Source organism: Podarcis tiliguerta, assembly GCF_965153285.1.
Source record: "Podarcis tiliguerta genome assembly, chromosome: 2".
In the NCBI taxonomy this organism is placed as follows: domain Eukaryota; kingdom Metazoa; phylum Chordata; class Lepidosauria; order Squamata; family Lacertidae; genus Podarcis; species Podarcis tiliguerta.
In genome coordinates, this window is record NC_139535.1 from 47758901 (window position 1) to 47771484 (window position 12584).

General features: G+C 40.6%; 1 protein-coding gene across 16 annotated transcripts in view; it reads right to left on the minus strand.

Moving 5' to 3' along the window:
- ATP2B2 (ATPase plasma membrane Ca2+ transporting 2) overlaps positions 1-12584 on the minus strand; it is a 361419-nt gene that overhangs the window by 35676 nt on the left and 313159 nt on the right. For all 16 annotated transcript variants that reach the window (XM_083429097.1, XM_083429087.1, XM_083429090.1 and 13 more), the window contains 2 exons: positions 2847-3026; positions 1581-1668 (listed from right to left, as the gene is read on the minus strand). In XM_083429097.1, coding sequence (XP_083285223.1) covers positions 1581-1668; positions 2847-3026 — 268 coding nt within the window. The remainder of the gene's footprint in view (positions 1-1580; positions 1669-2846; positions 3027-12584) is intronic.

Here is a 12584-nt window from a genome sequence, read left to right on the forward strand (position 1 = left end):
ATAAAAACCTAACTGCTATTTATATGCGAACATTTAGTTGGAGGCTATATTGAGGTCAAAACTCATACAGATTTATTAGGATTTTGAGGATGTTCAAACAAATTACAAATGTATCCATCTAACAGCAAATACTAAACACGGCTTTAAGCATACTTTTGAGCCAAGATACCATTTTCAATATTTAATTAATTAAATATGGTAAGCAGACCATTTTACTTCTCAAAGAGGAATGAAAAGTTAACACCATTAATGATGAATGAAGGAGACCTTATATTATGCTAAATGTGGTGCCCCTCTGGCAACTGTGTATCATTAAATGTTCAATATATAAGAAGGGTTGCTTTGTATCTTATATTTTTTCAGCTCTAGAGTATTTCTTATGCATCAAAGCTGAGACCCTGGTTTGTCCTTCAAGCAGCAGGAAAACACACATTCAGTCAAAGCTAGTTAATGTTTCAAATAATTTCATATTAACTTTGAAGGGACTACAAAAATACAAAAGCTAAAAATCCTCCCAAGCACAGAAAAGTTCTTCTTCCACTACAGTGGCTATTTAACACACACACGACGCACCCCCCCACCCGGAAAAAAAACATTCCTTGTTCGGTGTCCTCACTGCAGCTCTAACTGTAGTTATATAGGACATTCAGGGCTGCTTTATTTCTGTCAGATTCATATCCTGCACATGTAAACAACCCTGTTATGATTCACGTGTTTACAGTGCCTCAACTTTGTTGACTGTGTTTTTTCTACAGAATAATTCATTTTACTCCCAGTCTATAATATCCGAATGAGCAATCCCAGAACGTTTATTTACGTTGCTTTAGAATACATTTTGTTTTAAGCTGACTACAAGACTACCTAGTCTAATCCTGAGAGATGCTGCGGGCACAAACACTTTAATTGGATTTCTGACATTAGAATGTTGGGCTTCTAGGAACATTCATCTGCGTATCTTCACAAGGATCATTTTACAGCAGACAGCTTGCTCCCTGGTTGCACGGAGAAATGAGAAAGCCCCACACTAGACTTATTACTGGTAGTGCCGGTACTATAATTATCATTAATTTATAGAACACTATCAATGTATGGTGCACTTTACAAAGCAACATAAGCAATAAGGCAGATCAGCTGTGGGAAACACAACAAAGGAAGGGAGGGAGGAATTGAGAGACGCGAGGAAGAGGAAAAGAACACCAGCTATGCAGTTAACCTCCTTTACCTTCATTTTAGTTGGTGAGTAAGAGTAAAAGGTTAAAGGAAATTCTTATCAAAAGAGTTAATGTTGCATTGTGTTGTTTTAAACAAAGTGTATTGATATGTAGGAAACTGTAGTGATATATTTTATTACTACTACTACTACTATTACAATTTGTTACCCACCCTTCTCTCTAGGTCTTAGGGTGGGTTACAATTAAAGCACAACATTAATATTGAAACATGACATTAAAACCAGTTTAAAACAACTAAATCTACAGAATTATATATGTAGTCACAGAAAGGCATATATATATATATATATATATGCATGCATATATGTATATGGGTGCTGTATGTATATGGGTAAATTTGCATTTCACCTTTGACTAAAGTGTGCTTATCAGTGGGAGATGAACGAGCAAGGACACGAAGTTTTGGCCATATCTTGTCAATGCGTTCCTGTTCAATCTGAAAGAAATAAGGATGAAACATTTGTCAGTCTTTCAGAAACCTTTCCACCACCATGTACCCTTTAGAATAAATGTCACTTTAAGGTTAACTTGTTTCCCACCTGACATAGCTAATACTTAAACAACTACAAGGGCTTCCTAGGGTTTTCTGCTGCTCTCATCCTCTGCTATGTTTCACTCTCTGAGCAATGCCAGCCTATTGAAGAATGATTTGTTCCCCAATCTAATTACTATGCTCCATATTGCTATTTTCACCTGAGTAACAGTATAATGTCACTTTGAAGAAGCCATGTTGCTTTTGGTGCCTTTACAAATATGTTTCTGACCTCTATCATCTGTCTTTCCTGAACCAGCTGCTGCATCAGCTCTTTATAAAGGAAAGACACTTTTCATATTCTCACTAAATGTAAATGATTGAACACACAGTAAACAAGCACTGACATGTTTATATCACCACTTCTAAAAATATTAATGCACTTTAGGGACGTAGTGAGGATACTGGGTTATCAAGCATTTTTTGGCCAAAGTTGTTGAGCAAATCAGACATTTTAACTGATTGTAGAAAATTCCACCCCGATGCTGTTTTCAACTGATGCATCACAGATATATCTGGGAAATTCCGGACACATGGCAGCCCTAGCATATAACGTATTTGAACAAGACAAAGACAGAATCATCCTGAATCCCTACAAACTGTACAGTCAGCAAAGCTGGTGCATGAAACACAGACATCGACTCAATTGGCATTCAAGGCTAATACAAACCATGAATTAGCACAAATATATAAATGTGTAGGCTGCTTTGCTCCTCCTCTGGACCTGTTGCTGCTGTGCTTCTGTGAGCTAAGACTTGGCTTAGCATGTCATCTGAAACTGGGCTCATAGCTTATTTCCTCCAAACCACGAGCTCTAAACCAAGGACAAACCTCAACTTTAGCTCATGGTTTGTCTGCAGCAAGACAAACCCGGTTTGGACGACACAGCAACACAGAAGGACTGGAGAAGGAGAAAAGTAGGCATGATCTGCTAGCTTTTTAAAGAAATACAATCTTAAAAAGAGTACCATCTCTCCAATTCGGAAAAAAGGAAGAACGTGAGGAACAGTGCACAAGACAAATATGACAGGTTTTGTAACTATTTTATAGAATATTGTATGTTTTGTCCTGACATGACTTACATCTCCTTTCTCATTTCTGATCCTTCGGTTAAACTCTTTCCCCTCAATGCAGAGGAAATCTTCTCCAGGGTGAATTATCCCACACTTTATTGCAATAGCACGAGCTGTATTGATGTTGTCCCCTGTGACCATACGGACTGTAATTCCTGCTCGCTGACACTTTCTTATGGCTTCTGGGACCTAAAACAGTGAAATGAAATGGAGGGGGAAATATCAAAAACAAGCTGATCACAATCAGATTTGTATTATTGCAGCAAAAGTACTGTGAGACCAAAAGAGATTGGTTTTCTAACATCTCCAAAAGAAGCATGATGGAGATGTAGGGAACACAAGTAAGATCATTTCTTCCTACAACAACTTATACAAGAGACAAATTTGAAATCGTTATTAACTTAATGTTCCATCCAACCTGTTATGACTGCCCAAGATGTTTTCCTGATGAAATACAGTAGTGCCCCGCAAGACGAATGCCTCGCAAGATGGAAAACCCGCTAGACGAAAGGGTTTTCCGTTTTGGAGGTGCTTCGCAGGACGAATTTGCTATGGGCTTGCTTCGCAAGACGAAAATGTATTGCGAGTTCCTGCGGGGTTCCCCCCCCCTTTTCCCCCCAAGCCGCTAAGCCGCTTATCAGCTGATCCGCTAAGCCACTTATCAGCTGATCCTCTAAGCCCGCTAATAGCGCTAAGCCACTAAGCGGCTTGCTCCGCAAGACGAAAAAAACCACAAGACGAAGAGACTCGCGGAAAGGATTCTTTTCGTCTTGCGAGGCACCACTGTATAGCAAAATATAATTACATGTATAGAAACTGACCAAACTGACAGTTCACTCATACTTTAATACTAATGACAGGGCAGGTCTTGAGGGCAGCAGGCTGGCTTAGGGGATGTTTGGCAGGTCACATGGCACACATAGGTTTATCCTCCCAACACTTTGCCGCTGCTCCCTGCTTATGGAATGGCCAACCCTAATAAGTTACTTCTTGCAGAATATGCTGTATTCCTGCTATTGGTTTAGGTGGTCATGCAACTCTTTTATAGGCATTAGAAACAAATAGAAACCTAATGAAAAATTCCCAAAAGGTACTGAAAGCCTCTTATGCAGCTATGAATTGAAAGTAAAATTCTGAAAGGTTCATAATGGTATACTATCCTAACAACACCTAACAGTAGATGTATATGTTACATCTCACAATTTTAAACCAGCAAATACAAATTCAGCACCGCCTTACCAGATTATCTGAGCTCAGCTATTCCAAGAATAGCACCAAGGAGAAAAAGTAATGGGAATGCATGCTCTCTATCTATTCAGTGGCTTTAAAAAAAAATCCCTTGCCAATACTAAAGTCATTATGAATAAGTTATAAGCCTGCAAAAGATCACTCAAGGAGAATTTATATCTGAAAATCAGCATTATGTCCTGAAAGCACAGATATATTCCTAAAGCTCAACATAATCAATAGGCGGATGGCAGACTGCTTGGAAGCCCTGCGTAAGCTGTTTCAAGCTACATGAAGAAAGAGTGTACTAGAGGCATTAGAAATAAACATAAATGTAATAAATAAATAAGTACCAGTGGAACAGCTTAAGGAAGTTGTGGTACTTTCACAGCATAGATGTAATGGAATGAGTGCTCACATTCTGCTACATATCCACATTCAAGAAGTGTGGATGGGAAATAATGACTGATAAAGGAAGAGCACTCTGCGCATAATCAGAGTTAGGACTGATACACTTGTGATACAATCTTGAGAAAAACCAAGTAAGAAATAGACATTAGCATGAACTTTCATTAACATCTACTGTAGTGTGAGGCACCACACTATAGTTATTTATTAGAACATGTTCACCCACGTCTAAGTTCTCAAAGTTGCCAACAACCATGGCATATGACATAACATGATATGGCTGTTAGGATATTGTTATGATATATTTTCTTTAAAAGTTAATGTATGAAAAGGTTCATAAAAAGGCAAACAAAAATGATCAAGGGGGCGGAGTGCTTCCCCTTTGAGGAAAGGCTGCAGTGTTTAGGACTTTTTATCTTAAAAGAATGCTGCCAACCTAGCAGTTCGAAAGCACGCAGTGCAAGTAGATAAATAGGTTCCGCTCCAGCGGGAAGGTAAACGGCATTTCTGTGTGCTGCTCTGGTTCGCCAGAAGCGGCTTAGTCATGCTGGCCACATGACCCGGAAGCTGTACGCCAGCGAGATGAGCACCGCAACCCCAGAGTCGTCTGCGACTGGACCTAACGTTCAGGGGTCCCTTTACCTTTTTATCTTAAGAGAAAATACACGTGAGTAGCGACATGATGGAAGTTTATAAAATTATACCTCATGTGGAAAAAATGGATGGAGAAAAATTTTTATTCCTCTCTCATGGGCATACAATAAAGCCAAATGTTGGAAGATTCAGCATAAAAGAAAGCACCTATTTACACAGCACATAGTTAAACTATTGGACTCACTCCCACAAAAAGCAATGACGGCCACCAACCTGGATAACTTTAAAAGAAGATTAGAAAAATTCATTAAGAATAAGACTATCAACAGTCCAGTTTGCAGGCTTCCCACTGTGAGAACAGGACATTAGACTAGATGGGCCATTGGCATGATCCAGCAGGCTCATCTTAGGTTCTGCTTTAAACAAGAGAAATTAGAAGATGCTCAAGAACTAATGCAGGCCAGGCTATAAACGCCTGTGTTGTGTTTTTTTAAAAAAGTGTTCCTAATTCAGTTTGTAAAATAATATTTTATGTTGTGATAGGAATTTTATGGTCTTAGATATATGGTAATGTTCATAAGTGTACCGACCAAGCACATACATAGATCAGCACAGGAAGACCAACCTGGAACCATTTTGATTCCTAAACTGAGCAAATGTTTTCTCTGCAAGGTCAAACTGGAAAAGCCCCCCAATTGTCTTTTCCTTCACAAATCCTGTCTTAAGGGTATGTCTGTGTTTGAATAGGGTGTGAGCCTGTGACCTGGCCCGGGAACTAAGTATTTATCACTACAAAAGAACGGCCAGGCTCCCCAGGCAACCCAATCAAGTAACCTGCCAGACAGGAGATAAACAAGGACAGGAGAAAAACAACATTCAAATTTCTGTTTTAAGACCACCTTTTTTTTTTATGTAGGTATGATGTATCTGAGGAGTGGTCTTAGGTTACACCCCTTCTGTGATGTATGTATGATGTTTCTGGGGGTGGTCTTGATCTACAAGGTGGCAATTTCAACAGTCTTTATAAGGCTTTGCGGGCCATTTTTCTGGGTCCTCCTCCTGTCCTGCGGGTGAGGGGAGTACCCTGTTGCAACAGATTAATAAAGATCAAGCTTACTAGCTGCTTTGCTTCTCAATATTCTCTGGTTGGCCTCTATTATATTCTCCTACCAATAGGGAACCTATGTAAGGACTCTATATGGGCTCTTGGATACCCCATAAGGGAAAAGGGCAATTTTTGTTTACAACAATGTACAAGTATACTTATCTTGTTTTGGCATTGACAGATACTGATTCCTAATTAAAGATCTAACTAAAATGATATAATTTTCTTTCCTTTGAAGAAATCATGAGGAATTTTAAACAATAAACAGGTTGCTCCATGACACACAAACTTATCTTCAAATCTCACAGCTTTCTGTTATCCAGAAACTCCTTGCTACAACTATACGAGATAAAAAACGAAAACATCTCCCAATTTTGGGCACATATTAATTGCAAGACAACATGAAGAGAAATGCCTTATAAACTGCATGCTTCCAGTTTTAACTTTCATTTTACTATGATTTTTCTAATCATTTAAACTAGCACAACCCACCAGCACCCACAACCCAGTTTAGAAACCTAAATAGCTTATATAAAACAACTGTTGATTAATTTTCCAAAAATACTTTTATGAAGTTGTAATCCAATGAGTAAACAGAGTATGCAGCAATGAGGCTTCTAACCCTCCTGCAGAATTTTGTATGTTAAGATCTCCATAGAATATTGATGACTTTTTTATATAAAAGACTGAGGAATGTAATTAACTGTGCTGAATTATCCCTCATGAAGCTCTGTTTAGGTGTTACAGCCTGAATAATACCGAAGGTGCACTAAGAACCCTTTCAAGGTACAACAGAGATCATTAGAACCACTGAACTGAACTTCTATTAGCAAAGTAGTACACTAAAACATTTAATATATGTATATAGCTTTGATGTTTGACATTCCATCAATCACAGACTACTGTGATTTAAAACCAAAGGCTCTGCAGACACAGCAGAACTCCATGCACACAGTGGTGCTCCCTCTTCCACTCCTGTCCCCTCCAGACCTCTGTGCACCCTCACATTTTGGGGGCACATGGGGAAAACAGGTGTCCCGTTGTATCAGCAGAATGCTGCTGGCACAGCACTGGATGTGATCCAAAATGTTTTCTTCTATAGTAACACAGAAAGCTGATAAATTTCTCTTTATTTAAATTTGAGCAATCATAATGCCATCCTGGTGTACCACACACCTCTCAATCCTTGTAAGGCTAATAACATCATGTGGGGAAGCAGCCCCAATCCTATGCACAAGAGACATACAGACATGCAGACAAAGAAGTTAAGCCCTAGGGCAGCAGGGGCCGGTGTGGCTTGTACATAAAAGTCACCCAAAGCTCTTCAGAGTATGACATTTTGCCTGCAGATTTGTTGGCTTTCTTGAGTGCAATCCTATACATGGCTACTTAAAAGCAAGCCCTACCAAGTTCAAGAAAATTGACTCCAAGGTATAGGATCACTTTAGATGACAATGCTAGGCCCCAGAGGTGGGGTACCTCAGACCCAGGGACTGAATGCTTCCCTCCAGGCCTTTGTATCTGGTCCTCAGAGCTCCAGGCAGGACACACCTTACTCCTCAGGTCACAACTCCCCCTGCTCAGTGATTTCCTTGAGTGCTTTTACCTGCCTGAAATGTGATCTTTAACTATGATAGTGCCTCTTGCTTGCCTAGATGGAGAGGCAGGGACGGGGGGGGGGGGGTGTTGGAATGACAGACTATGCAGAAACTTCCATCTTCTGTGTGACTGAAATTTAGCCTACTGTACATATTACACCAGTGTTGAAAGGTCTGCATTGGCTCCCTATTACCTACCAAGCCCAATTCACGGTTTTGTTGTTGACATTTGAAGCCCTAAGCTACTTGGAGCCAGGATACTTTGCAGACTGCTTCTCCCAGTACATACCAATCTGTTCTTCAAGATCTCCTAAGGAGACCCTATTGGTTATTCAGTGACCAGAGGATTATTCTTGGGATGCCTTCCCTCAGGTAATTTGTGAGGCAGAGACAGTAATCACCTTTCAATAACTCTTTTTAAAAAATTACCCAAGTTTTCCTGCACTCTGATGCTTACCTTTTTACATTTGCTCTGTGCACAGCACAGTTTTATTTGTCACATAGAGTTATGTTTCTATCTTGTTTTTTAGATCATGTTTTAAAGGTAATTTTACTGAATGGTGTTTCATAGTGTAAACTTACTGTAAACTGCTTAGAGATATTTAATATTTTAAGCAGTGCCTTTTAAAAACAGATAAATAAACAATGACATCAGCTGTTCTGCCCACTTTTGCCTCTGGAACCACCCACCACTGGCATGCAGCCCCTGGAAGCCTTTCCACAGGGTAATATGACCTTCAGGGTGAAAAAAGATTCACCACCCTTCTTTATACACTTACCTGGAGGCAAATCAGTGGGGCTCACTTCTGAGTAACTCTGTATAAGATTGCACTTTTAAGTTTGCCACATTTTTAGATACTGTTGGAAATGCTGCATGGAAGACCAAAGTACATTGGCAGGTCTTAAGAATACAGCCATTTTACCACAGGGAAAAAATGAGGCATTGTCACTTGAGGCCTGCTAGGAAAGAAACAGCCAAAGTTCTACCACACACAAAAAACGTCTACCAGAAATTCTCCTCAGCTTTCAGTTGGTCTCAGTCACTCACATAATTAATTTGACTTAGTAATGTTCCCCCGTGACTTTCTAAATATCAGCTCTGGATGCCCATGTGCAACAAACAACCATAATATTTTATTGTTTAATTTAAAAGAGATGAGAATCGCCTTCCCACTATCCAAACAAATGTGGTTACCTCTTAAGCTGTTACGAAAGGAAATCATGCCCAGGGCCATGTGGTAAAGGTAAAGGTACCCCTGCCCGTACGGGCCAGTCTTAACAGACTCTAGGGTTGTGTGCCCATCTCACTCAAAGAGGCCGGGGGCCAGCGCTGTCCGAAGACACTTCTGGGTCACGTGGCCAGCGTGACATCGCTGCTCTGGCGAGCCAGAGCCGCACACGGAAACGCCGTTTACCTTCCCGCTAGTAAGCGGTCCCTATTTATCTACTTGCACCCGAGAGTGCTTTCGAACTGCTAGGTTGGCAGGCGCTGGGACCGAACAGCGGGAGCGCACCCCGCCACAGGGATTCGAACCGCCGACCTTACGATCAGCAAGCCCTAGACGCTGAGGCTTTAACCCACAGCGTCCCAGGGCCATGTGGTACCAGGTGTGAAATCTCCAGAAATATCCCTACTAAAATCCAAAATAGGGTTTGTTTTCTTCAGAAAGTTGCATTCTGAAACAAAATGACTACCTGCATCATTTTGCCCCTTAGGGTAAAAAGCAGCTCAGAGGGGCCATTTCTATAAGAAAAGCAGTACTACACAGAGGAAAAGAAATGTGCCCCCTTCCAGTCAGACTGCAGCATCAAGGCAATTATGGGTTGAAGAAATGTTTGCTGTGGGGTATTTTTGACAGATAGGTGGTGCCACCCACCTACAAATCACCTGATGTCATTATGATGCCAAGTGACAACTTCTTAAGGGCTTGTTGTCACTGAAGGCACACTGTCACCCTCAAGCAGCTGTCAGCAAGCCCCACTTAGCAAGGAATAATCAGGAGAGCACTTTAAACTTCTGATAGTTCCTTTGCACCATGTCTTTACTTGTTCCAGTGTGGGGAAGGTGGACATAGTTTGAGGGAAATGGCCTTGTGAGCCAATTCGGACCCTTATCTAGATCTGTGCACTAGGAGTTCCCCATTGCTGTCCTAGATTCTAGGACTTACTTAATAGCTACTTAATAAAGTAGCCCCCTGATGAAGAAGAAAGAGAATGTAGGAGGTGGCAGCACTGACATTCAGCAGCAATAAGAAATATTTTTGTTATTTTTTTGTCTTATTCATGCATGTTTTCTACCAAACGTAACTGCAATTCTTTTAACTCAGACAATTCCTACACATTTCTAATGATTTTAACCACACTGGTCCAAAAATAAATAAAACAGGCTGTGAGATTACCACAAAGTGAAAATCACCAGAGCTACATTGGGAGCTGCTTGTTAGGAGTGACCAGGCTTATGAAGTGGCTGCCACACAACTGTGTTTCATGTGACAACTAGCACATTGCTTCTTCTTCTTTTAAAGGAATAAGGTATTACAACTATTTTATTTCACTATCCAAAGGACTGCTTTTGTATTCTATTGTCACAACACATAGACCCATTTCTAGAGAAACACAGGCTGTTTTTAAACACCATCTTGGCTTTCACGTTGAAGCTGTATGTATACTTTCAGAAAACTAAGCTGTCCGCCTGTCTGCCTATGTCTGTTTCTAAAATCTCTAAGCAGTGTGCAAAAATACAAACATAAAAACACGAAAGTAGTGTAATAAAAATACAGATTAAAAAAACAACCTAGTAATAACAGCATCCAACATTATGGGTCAGGGACTGATTTTTAATGCACAATTCCTAACCCTATTTAATTTCTATGCCAATTTCTCGTAGTTCCTCTTGCCCAGTCGGCCAACTTTCACTGCCACCAAATACTGAAGACGACTGCTCATTGTCTTATGAGCCAGGTTTTCCAGCAGTTACCTCTCTGGTCAGATCCAGAAGCTCCTTATTGAACTCTTCCTCACTGCTCAGTGCCCTTAGATAGCCTTTCTGTCAATCTTCAGCTTAAGCCAGTGATTCAGCTCTTTTGAGGCAGACTATACTACGAGGCTTCCCCTAGCCTCAATAAGTCTCTTGCCCATACTGCTTTTCCTTTTCCTTCTGCTCCAGACCCCAGCCTTCTTCCTTCTGCCTCCTCCTCAGCAGTTTCCTTCAGTCACACACTCTCCCAATACAGTAGCCTATTGACGCTCTGATATTTAAGCAGCAAAAAATTGTCATTGTCCCCTCATCAGACCACTTTTCCTGTGATCAAGAATTTTTATCCATCAAGCCAATCCAAAATTCACTTTTTATAATCCTCTAATCCAGTATAAAAAGAACCTAGTTTTACCAGTCCTGTCTTATATAATTAATAGCCAATGGTCAGCTGCCAATGGATACACTGTAATTTAACCTGAACCCTTCTATTACCTTCATATAAAACAAACTTTGTCCCTATAAACAAACTGCAAAATGTGATTTCTCCACATAGGTGCTCCTCACTATGGTGGTTACCTAGGCCTCCAGTAACAAAGATGGATCTATCAGTACCCCAAAATTCAAAAGGCTTCCTTCAGAGTCAGTAAAACCCTATCCAGAACTGGTAAAATCCCATGGGGACACTCATGCACAGAGTCTCCATTTTACCAATCCTCAGCTTCGGAGTGCATCCAGGGACCAATTAAGAACAATCACAGTGTCTCCTGCTTCAGACTGTAATGGCAAGATAGAGCTGGGTGTCATTAGCATGCTGACATTAGGAGAGCAAATATTCTAACAACTGCTTCCAGCAGTTTTGTATCAATATTAAACAGCATTGGGAACAGAATAGCGCTCTGTGGCATCCCACAGCACAGCTACCAGAAGGTGGACACATAAAAACCAATGCTATTCTTTGAACCCAACGCTGTAAGTAGGAATGGAAAGACTGCAAAACAGCAACTGACAGAAATGGTCCAGGAGGATACAGTGGTAAAGAATACTGAATTAGCTTGCTGAAGTGCCCTTTGGATCACATCTTGAAGCAACTAAACTGTTGGGAGGATGAAATTAGGAGCTCCATATTTTTTTTTAAAAAGTTATCAATTTAAAAAACAATATTTTTATTTCAAACTGCCATGCAACATTTCATCCAGTGAACAAGCTATTTAGTGAATGAGCCGAAACCTGTTTGGAGTGGAAGACATTTCATCTAGATATACCAGACACATAATGGAATGGAAAAACAAGTCATGTAGCCCTTTTATAACCACCTACTGTTTGTTAATACATTATCAGTAATGGTATCAAAAATCATCATAGCAAGTGTACCCATTCATGTCTTGTAATAAACAAGCTCCCCAAGTGAACATACAGTGGTACCTCAGGTTAAGTACTTAATTCATTCCAGAGGTCCGTACTTAACCTGAAACTGTTCTTAACCTGAAGCACCACTTTAGCTAATGGGGCTTCCTGCTGCTGCTGCGCTGCCGGAGCCCGATTTCTGTTCTCATCCTGAAGCAAAGTTCTTAACCTGAAGCACTATTTCTGGGTATCAGAGTCTGTACCTGAAGCGTATGTAACCTGAAGAGTACCACAGTATTGTTATCAGTTTAGGGTTGAGAGATGAGAGGTTTGGGGACAGGGATGTGACCTGGAGGAAGAGCAGCAAGCAGAGAGAGAGAGAGAGAGAGAGAGAGCCATCGTGGATCTCTGCTTGAATCCAAGGCTATGGCTATGGGAGAAACAAAACCCTCATGGGGTGTTAAGGCTGTGGACCCCTCCACTGTAGGCTTAGG